The sequence below is a fragment of the Buteo buteo genome, chromosome 3, assembly GCF_964188355.1.
Source record: "Buteo buteo chromosome 3, bButBut1.hap1.1, whole genome shotgun sequence".
NCBI classification, from domain to species: domain Eukaryota; kingdom Metazoa; phylum Chordata; class Aves; order Accipitriformes; family Accipitridae; genus Buteo; species Buteo buteo.
In genome coordinates, this window is record NC_134173.1 from 43,493,560 (window position 1) to 43,503,800 (window position 10,241).

At 44.9% G+C, this 10,241-nt stretch overlaps 1 protein-coding gene across 3 annotated transcripts; it reads right to left on the bottom strand.

Annotated features, from left to right (window-relative positions):
• Positions 1-750: 750 nt before the first annotated feature.
• RPL7 (ribosomal protein L7) lies at positions 751-8,228 on the bottom strand. 3 transcript variants are annotated; one of them, XM_075023447.1, is made up of 7 exons: positions 8,116-8,228; positions 7,062-7,164; positions 6,386-6,552; positions 5,596-5,733; positions 5,103-5,212; positions 3,768-3,978; positions 751-813 (listed from the first exon to the last, which is right to left on the bottom strand). In XM_075023447.1, exons 1-6 carry the CDS (start codon positions 8,127-8,129, stop codon positions 3,770-3,772), a joined length of 741 nt encoding a protein of 246 aa, XP_074879548.1. In that variant the 5' UTR covers positions 8,130-8,228; the 3' UTR covers positions 751-813; positions 3,768-3,769. The 3 variants fall into 3 exon arrangements, with proteins under 3 accessions (XP_074879548.1, XP_074879545.1, XP_074879547.1); XM_075023444.1 differs by having other exon boundaries at positions 7,998-8,129; XM_075023446.1 differs by having other exon boundaries at positions 3,763-3,978; positions 7,998-8,129.
• Positions 8,229-10,241: the final 2,013 nt, after the last annotated feature.

A 10,241-nucleotide genomic window follows, 5' to 3' on the forward strand; every position in this document is an offset into this window, starting at 1 on the left:
GCTTGCCTGTAACTGAGAAAAGGATTTCAGCCAGAGCAGATGTGACTTGTTGATCTGTTGTACCAAATGTCTCAGCAGGCTAAGGCCCCTCCAGTGAAGTGCTCGGAAGAGAAGTTGGTCTGAGCGCAGTTACACGTTTTACCAGTTCCAGGGTTTCTAATCTGTACTCTGCTAGACCTACACATTATCAACAACTGCTCATTTCCTTATGAATTCTGTGGTCTCCACTTCTACAGTATCTGAAATACAACACTGCAAACAGATTATGTAAAGCTGAGTAATCATCTAGAATGTGGAAAATAATTTTCTATTTTGTAAAGTATTTCACATTTTCTTTGGTAAAACATAGCTGAAGATGTTCAGAGCTGGAAGTAATTATTACAATCTTAAAATAAGGATCTTAACACGTTAAGAACTGATTTACCCTTGCCTCTTCTTTACAAAGAAAACCTTCTTGCACAGCTTGCTTGTGCACTACAACTAAGCAGGAATCCTGTCCATGCAACAGCATACAGCTCAGTTTGTCATTTACTGTACCTTTCATCACAACAAAAATAAGTAATTGTTGCCACTCAAACACATCTGTTACTTGCATGAATCCCTCCAAATTAAGGTGAAACAGTATTATCTATATACTGCTAATTCAAACTCTACATGGCTCTTTGAAACAGGTTACTCCAAAGTTAACTTAGCAACCACCACCAGTAGAGAAGAGGATCACAAAAAGAGACCAATCGAGATGACACACTGTTTTGTGCAAGATGGCTTTATTAACAGACCAGAGTTTGAAAGATTGCAGCTGGGCATCTGAATCTGAAAAAAAAAAAAAAAAAAGATTAGACATGTAGATCTGAAACCATGGCCACCTGAAGACTTAATACATTTCCACAGTTTATAATTTGGGCTGAAAATACTAATTTTATTTCACTGGATTTAAAACTTCAGTAGTCTTGCACACAATAATAACTTCTATTTTAACATCTCTTCACTCAAAACACAGATTTCAAGTGCCAGAACTACCAGGATAAACATTTCTACCTTCAACTATTGGTACCTATTTTCCTATTTGTCTAAAAGGATACCGGGGGGAACTTGATACTGAGGCATTACGCATATTCAAACTTTTGCTGCAGTAATTTTATTTTCAGCACATTTCAGGGACTGTTTGCACACAAAAATGAAAGCAAAAAGCAGACTTAAGACCAGTTTCTGTACAGTTTGCTTCAGAGCTAATGAAATTCAGTATCTTGCCAATACTGAATTGTCAAAATTCAGTATCAAGTACTATGGTCTTTTTCCCCAATCTATATGAAGGAATCTGTACTGGAAGTCTGTATTTTTTTTTTTTTTAATTTATTACTTAAGTGGTAGTCTCAAATAAGAGATCAAGACAAATAGCATGAAACCACCTACTTACAGGGAAAAGGAATACTTGTCTTCAGATACATGGCCCTTCAGAACAACAGTACTTAAGAGTACTGCCGATATCTCTCCTCTGAACCTACTGTTCTAGTTGCCCATTACCTCAGTACACACAACAACATTTTTCCTACACGTAGGTTACTTCTATTTTAAATGTGGACTCTATTCAGAGGAGCAGGAAAACAGCAGGAACAGGAAGTGCGGGAGATAAGAACAATCAGTTATCTTAGCTTTACACCAGAGGTATGTTTGTTTGCAGTCCAAGCAGAACAACCAACTACTTATAAGAGTAAAGTAAGAAACTGCAAGGTCATCTCCTGAATTAAAAGATGGAGTAAGGCCCTGATGTCTGCTACTTACATGGGATGCTGAGCTAGAAGTCCAGTGAAAGACACAAGCAACCAGCTGAATATTGCTAGTCTATCTGCCAACATATTACTCCTCACAGGCATTTATAGCCACCACAATAGTGAACTAGAAGCTTCCGTCCTGTAGGAAGGCTCCTGAAAACTCAAGACTACCAGTATACTTCTGATGTTTGCCAGTGAAGATGGAGGAGAAAGGATCTACACCAACAGAAAAGCTGCAGGGTTTCAATTAAAAATACCAGTTTCCATCTTATGCTCAGAAGCCAGACAGGAGCATGAAGTGAAAGCAGTTTTGCTCAATCTCAGTTATGAAGCCTCATGCATTAACCTAAGGGAAACATCTGCCACTACTGAACTTGTAACAGTTTGTGCCACCGGCAGCAAAATTTCTACAACAACGCTAGCATGAGTAACATAACATCACCACAGGCACCAAACATTACAGCAATTCTGCTTCTCAAAGTTATACTTCTTCCCATAGTTGAGCTAAAAAGCTTTAGAAGAACACTGTCTGCAGTAAGGGGCTATTTTCCTAAACCGGAAGTTTCCACATGCCATGTAACCAGTGCTTTAGAACTCTGCTGCTTCAGAGATGGAGACAACAAAACAACATGCAAGAAGTTTGGAGGAATGGAAACTGAGAAAGTACAGTCTACAAAAAAGCTTCAAGAAAAAAGGCTGTCAGTCAAATGGAAAGATATTTCATAGATCTCCTTCAGCTCCTTGGACAGACAGCAGACCTCAATGAGCTCAACTTGCTATGCCTTGTTGGCTATAAAAACAATTTTTAAGAGGCTTTAAAAAAAAAAAAAACAGAACAAAACAAACCACAACAACTACTTCCCTCCCTTCAGAAAACTTGATTTCTGAGAACTCATCTAACAGCAACTGCACCTGTTTTAAGCCGTAAAGTCACATCACTACCCACTATTTTTTTATTAATCAACCCTCTGAAAGTTAGGAATTCCAAGTAAACTGCACATCTGATTTCTAAAAAAAACCAAAAAAAACAAACAAAAAAACCCACACAAACCCCCTAAAACCTCACAAAACCACAACAAAGACGAATAAACCAACCAAAAAACCTTCTTGCCTTTGGAGGAATCAGTTTGGGGAAAATTGGGTCTTTTTAAAATTCCAGCATATCTGTCACACAAAAAGGGCATTTATCTTTGACTGGAAATAAGATATGGGTAACACGAAAGCTAGTTTAGTGTGCAAAAAAGGTGGAAAAAGCAATGGTAAGTACAAGAACTCTGAAAAAATGGTTTTGGCTTTGTGTGGCAGAGGCTTCTCATCAAAGCAGGAACAGCAGTGACAACAATAGACGGTAAGACAGATTGAACTAGATAGTAACTTCAAGACTCAGCTGTCACTGTCAAACTGCTTTAGGTGTTAATAAACCTTTCCATTTCTAAAGGATAGACTATTCAAATGGGCAAATTAGTCTTTCAAAATCACTATTTTGGTCATGTTAACATGAAAGCTTATACTGAATCATTTTGAAGCTTGAACAAGCTCAAAATTTCAACCATTAAAATGGTCTAAATCAATAATTTAATTTCTCCCAGTCCTAAACAGGTTTTTATAGCAGACATCAGACAACCTGAAAAAACACTGTATTTGCAATCACAAGACTTTGATCATATTAAGAATTCCTTAACAGAAGCTGAAAATTCTAGCCGAGATCTCAGGCTAAATCATAAAACCCCAAAAAGGTTTTAAAACAAGTTATTGGTAATATTTGTACTTCCTAAACTTATCAGCTATAATGAAGATTCAATTTCTTCACAAATCTTTAAGCTTTAGTAAGGACTTGAAAAATAAAATCAGAACACTGTCCAAGTGGCTTTATACTGTAGGTACCACCCAAGCATGAGTGAATAGACATTAAACCTGAATGTTTAACCAATAATGGCAGCACCCTACAAAGCAGAGATGGATCAGTGGCTAGTATTAACTTTGGTAATACCTCACCATTAGTTCATTCTCCTTATGAGTCTGTTGATCTGATCTTCTCTGTTACCAGCATCCCCACCTTCCACGAAGTGGATCGTTTTCTTCTTCATTCCACCCCGAGGAGAGGATAACTTGAAGGGCCAAAGGAAGTTGTTCACAACTTTGAAGTTCTTGCCAACAGTGTAAATTTCATGGATCACATCTTCCATGCAGATTATGCCAAGCTTCCCTATAATTCAGAAACATTATTTTCAGAAAGGCTACAAAGCCACTGGTCAGTAACAAGCTAAAAATTATCAAACTATTATTGTCCTATCTCCTTATTTTGATAAACTTCAGGAAGTCAGAAAGCACCTGCTCTGTCATGACACCCATGACTGACTTTTCCAATTAAAATGGATTCACTGCAGCCAACTCAACATTATTTAGTGGTTACATTTGCCCAGAGGCATCAGTTTCAGCTGGTGAGTATTTGTAGTCAGCAATGAGGAACAACAAAAAACAAAGCCCACTTAATGAATCCTAGGAAAATAGACTGTGTTCTTTGAAGAAAAGCTAGATTAAATATGCTTAAACCATAGTTATGTGTAGCTCAGGGAAATTCACTGAACTACTTATGCTGTTGAGTAACGCAATAGCATGTTTCCTTAATGCCTTTCCAGAGTCTTCAGTGACATGTTACCTAACTGCTCATAAAATACAGTGCTAAAAAGGAAAGTGATTATAGCGTAATACTTCCACCTTTAGAATCTGATTATCTATTGCACTGGAAAAGGAACAAACATGACAGTCTAGTGTGAAGTGATACACAAATCAAGTGCTTTCATTCCTGGCATGACTGGAAGAGAAGGAGCCTCCTAGAGCAGTGTATTTCCTGACAACTGACCCCCATGAGTTTTTTTTGTTTGGTTTTTTTGTTTGTTTGTTTTTTAACTAAATACACTAATCACTTTTACTAGATAGTTCTTCTGGCAGGAAGTTTAAAAAGTCTGTTTCTAAGAAACAAACAATGTCTAATATTAAGTTTGAAACTTCAAAGGTATGTATAGTAATCTTTTTTACTGTTGCAGCACCTTTTCATTACTGAAAGATCTATTGACCTACTAGAGGTCAAGGAGCTTACATTTAAAATTACAAATTTAAACCACTAAAATTTGTTTCTTTACACTGGTTTTCGGTACTTTGTAACAAGTTACTTCCAGCTTGCTTTGTATTAAGCTATTAAGGCAGAAGCAGAGATTATTAACCAATCACTACTATTCTCCAGAGACAAATAAGGATAGTTGTCCAGCTCTGCACTAATCATCCAAATGCAACAAGTTGTTTTCTTGTTTTAAGTGAAGCAGTATTTACCAAGGCGTTTCTGAATCAGGGAATTATCAGTAAGAGCAATACGCTGCTTGTTGATCTTGCCATAACCACGCTTGTAGATCAATTCATGCACAGACTTCAGATTGGGATAACTGAAACAGTCAATAAAAAAAAAAAAAAGAATTGTAAGTCTTTGCAAGCCACGTTCCAATTTAACATCCCCAAAGGAAACTTCAGTAACAATCAATTTAAGATCATCTCAGCAAGTCCCAAATGTAAATACAAAAGCAACAAAGAAGCAAATCTTACTCACACCAAGTTCTCTAGAACACTAGTACCAGAGTGTAATCGTACCTAGCAAGCATTACCTTTTAAAGCACTGCCTTAATCACATTATCAATTCAAAGCAGAGAAAGCACACAGAAGATATAAAAAGATTTAGAACACAAGGGAAACCTGCAGGTCTAGAGTAGCAAACTGCAAAAGGGGCTCAACATTTGCACCCTGATTCGACAAAACTAGCTATTTCACTCACCCCCATGCAATATAGGGTTCAACAATCCGCAACATGTTGATAGAAGCTTTGTTGAGTTTTACAAACGTGCCATTAAAAATCTGACGCAGGCGTAGAAGCTGCAACACCTTGCGAACCTTAGGGCTGACACCATTGGTACTAGAGAACATAGGAAAAAAGCCTCGATTATCTACATCCCAGAAAACACCAAATATCAGGTTAAAAAAACCCACAATAGTACTGTTCCCATATGAAACGCATCACTATTTTACCAGTTACACAAAGGAAGCTTAGTTCATTATTTACTATCTCCATATATTTCAGTATTAAGTTAAAACAGATCTATTTCCATGAAAAGAATTGAAATAAGCATTATACTGAAACAATTTAGAACTATCCTTGTGCTCTCCTGAACATAATTCTTCCAATCACACCTTCTGTTAGCATTCTGTAACACTTTACCAAAGAAGAGTTAAACACTTCAAAGCTTAGTAGAATGTGAAGGAATACCAGCACGTAATTTTTATCGAGATTAAGGTGAAAAAGAACAACTGTCTGCACATATGTGTAGCCTTGTCGCCTTCTTAAAAATCAGGGATTCCTAGACAGTAGACAGAACCAGCGTAATGATTTTGCACTTAATTAAATAAGCCTCTGGTGCAGGTACAACATACTGCCAACAACTTTCCAAGCCACCAGTGGAAGGCTTGATTTTATTTACATATGTAAGCCCTCAAAACAGACAGATAACAGGAAAGCCAATTTCAGTGCTTTTGAACATAAAATTGTTTACACCTACGTTCAATCTTACCCTCTTATCCTGATCACAAATGCCAGTTTTGGTTCTGCTGGAACGTAGTAATTGCCAGCTTTTCGGGCCATCCTGGCCATACGGATCTCCTGCCTATACATGTGCCTGTACTCCTTGTGGTAAGCTTGGGCTCTTGCATAGATGAGTTTTCTTTGTGCCTTACGGAACTGAAATCAATTGAAAATTACTTAAGATTACATTAAACCTATTAACACATGAAAATCACCTTAAAATAATGTACCATATTCTAGAACTTCCCAGAAATAACACAGATTAAAGGAACATCTGCCTGTATCATGGAGTTTAGAATCACTCTCAGTGACAGTCTAGAGAATCTGGAAGACTGTTACACAGCAGGGCTGCTTTACTTTTAACAATGTTATCATGCACCAAGCTTACTCTCACAAAGGCTATACTCTTTCCCTTGTAAAAGACTTACTTTAATCTTACAGGCAACTGTACACTTTGCCCTTAACTCTGCCTAGAACTGGTTTGGCACTGACAAAAAAACCCCCATACTTTACTCCAAAACATTAAGAAAATACCAACACACTAGACCTAAATATTGTAAACTTCTGTAATGCAATACATCAGCAGTACTAGCCAATACATCAGCAGTACTAGCCAATATTGCAACAGATATACAATTCAAGTTACAGAGTCATGAAATAGTCACCTTTTTTATAGCCAACATCTTCTTCTGACGTTTGGCTTTTATAGCTGCATAAGCCTGCCGCTTTTTCAGCAGGCTTTCTGGTACAGATGGCACCTTCTTTGCGCTAAATGAAAAGAGGGAAAAAAAACAAAAAACAACCAACTCTTTTAGCCAATATGAAGAAACTGGTCTTTAAAGTTACACATGACAAACGTCAATGCAAACTCTTAACGCAACGCGTATGCAGGCCTCACTGCCTCGAGCCAGCTCATCAAGGCATCTTCCTTGTTCCCACTGTTACAAGACTTTGATGCAGCCTGAACAGATCACCTTTTATACTAGACAAAGAAATCTGACAGACTAGCTGTTGAGCTGCACACACCCTACGTACACTACCGCAAAGACTAAGATGGCTTGAGTGACAAGAAGTTTTTACCCTAGTTTGCTACAGCCCAATGTGTAATAAAACAAAGTGTGTTTCAAGCGCATCTCTTTCAGATCAATAAATGTTCCAACAGGTGCTTTAAGAGAAAAATTAGTTTAGCAGTATTATGAAATTTATTTCACAGGACTTTAAACTTACTGAGGTTTTAAACTCATAGATGCGACAAAACTTACAAGACCAGTGTGTACTGAGCCGGAATTACCCGGGCGAACTCCTACCCTAAGCCCGCCTGGCTATGTCGCCTGCTCAAGCCGCACACCGCTCTGCGCACCCTAGCGCGGCACTGACCGCCCGCCCGCCCTGCCGGCAGAAACTTTGCCGCCCCAGGTCCCTCGCCCACGAAAACGGCGCTTGGGGGCCAGCTCTCCCTCCCCACCCGACCGAGGGCCAGCGGGGAAGCAACCGCCGCCTGCGGAAGGGACACGACCGGCGGCGACCGCATCCCCGCCGCGCTGGGCCCTACCCTCCCGCCGCTCACGGCCCCAGCCCACTTGAGCCCCCTCCCGCGTCACCGGCGGCAGCCTGGCGACCGGGGAGCGGTGGGCAGCATCCCAGTGGCGGGGGCACGGAGCAGGCACCGCCGCAGCCACCGATGGCGGCGGATTATCCTGGGGTAGGACTGCCACTCACTCCTTCTCCGCCATGATCAGCGCCGGAAGAGAGAGGGCGAGCGCATGCGCGGGGCCGACTTAACCCGTCTGCCTGCGCAGGCAGGGCCCTGGGCGTAGGAAGGACCCCGGTTTGGGCGTCCGCGGCGGCGCCTGACCGCGGTGCGGGCGCCGGGGTGGCCGGCGAATGCCTGAGGTAAGAGCGCCCGGGAGCCGCCCTCCGGCCGGCGGGGCCGGGCTGGGCCTGGTTTGGCTGTGTCCGGGGCCGGGCGGGAGCCGCTCCGCCCTCAAACCCCGCATTCCCCGCAGGAGGCTGCGGGCGTGCTCTGCGGAGAGCCGGGGCGGCGGCGGGGCCGCCAGGCATCTCGTGTAATGCAGGGTTTCCCCCGTTTCGGCCGTAAGCCCCGTGTCCCGCATGGGAAGCCTGCGGGGCGCTGCCTCCTGCTTGCAGCCCCGCCGGTGATTCGTAACCAGGCTCCTCCTCCTCGTCCCCGGGGGGCGAAGCCCTTCCCGCAGGAGAACCCGGGGCTGCGGGGGGCCGCCTCCCTCCCTGCGGCCGGATGGAGATCCCCCCGCCGTCCCGTGAGGAGCACGGCTTTCGGCTGACTCGGAGGGCCGCCGCCCCCGCTGCCCTGCGCCCAGGCCCGGCTCGCCCGAACCCGGCACCCGCAGGGCGGTTCAGCAGGACGCGCGGGGGAACGGGAGCCGCCGGCTCCGTTTCTGTCTGGCCGTGGTTTTACTGGGTTGGGTTTCTTTTCGTTGGGTTTCTTCTCGGCTCGCCGTGCAAAAATACTGACGGTGGAGATGGGAGAAGGGAGGGGGGGTTGCGGGAAGTTGTGCTGCCGGCGGAGCTGCCCATCGCAGCGCAGCAGGTTTTTATTTGGAAGGCTGCTTATGGTTACGACCGTGGCTCTTAGGCCTGATCCTGTGAACGCCTGCCTGTGCTCTTCAAAATCACCCTCCGGGGCACCGGCCCAGACACGCCACTACACACACGCGGGGAGAAGGGAAACCAGTGGAACTGAGGGCAGCAAAGAATTATCTAGTGTAAAAAGAGCGTGGGCAGCTGGGCCGGGCATGACGAACACCGAGCTCTGCATTTGCTGGCTTGCTTTGTTGCCCGTTGGCGGCACGCAGCCCTCCTTGGTGGCACTGAAGAATGTTGTTGAGAATGCTTTGGACAGGAGTTGCAGCCATATCAACGCTGATTTTTGTAAAATAGTATTACTTCACGCTAATCGTGCAATAAAACGCCTATGGTATCTGCCGAAGGAAGAGGTTGTCTGCACCTTCTCCCCAAACTTTTGAACTCAAATTTCTGCTAAATCCGAGAGGCAGCGTTCACAAAAAGTTCCAACAACTTTCCTGAAAACCGGCAGCTGCAGATGGAAGAGCGCGCATCGTAATGCTCTTCAGCACATGGCTGCAGGTGGGCAGCAGGCAGCGGGACGAGTCCTGCCCACCCGCACAGGGGAAATCGCTCTGCGAGGGCACACTCTGCTCCCCCGGGGCTGGCAGGGGCCCAGGAGCGGGCTGCTCCTGGCGCTGGGTGCCCGCCAGCCGGTCGGGTGGCCGCGGGGTGCCCACCTACAGGGAGCGGCAGTTGTCACCTCACGGAAGAAAATCTTTTCCGCATGCTGGTACTTCGGAGCTCCCACTTCACTCGGCGGTTGGTTAGATATTAACAGCCCCTATATTTGGCTGACCGACCAAAAAAAACCCAACCCAACCCATCAGGGCTTTTTATTCAGCGGTTTCTCACAGCTCAGCGGAGAATCCCGAGGCACACAGGCCTCGGGGAACCTGTGGGGACCCCGGCGGCTCCCGGCAGCTCGCCGCTTCCGTCCCTCCTTGGTCCGTGAGCACGAACCTTTAACGCTCGTTCGTGCTCTTGCAACCCACGCTCCGGCGTCGCGAGGGCCGCTGCAGGCCCGCCCTGACGCGCCGCTCCCCTCCAGCCAGCGAAGCCCGGGGGCGGGCGGGCCGGCCGGCCGGTCGCCGACCCGCCGCCGCCGTACGCCACGGCCGCTGCCTCAAGATGGCGCTCTGGCGGGCGGCGCGCGGGGCGCCGCGCACCCTGGGACAGGTAGTCCGCAGGCCCCGCACCGCCCGCCGGAGGCGGGTCTCCGCCGAGCCCCGGCCGCTGGC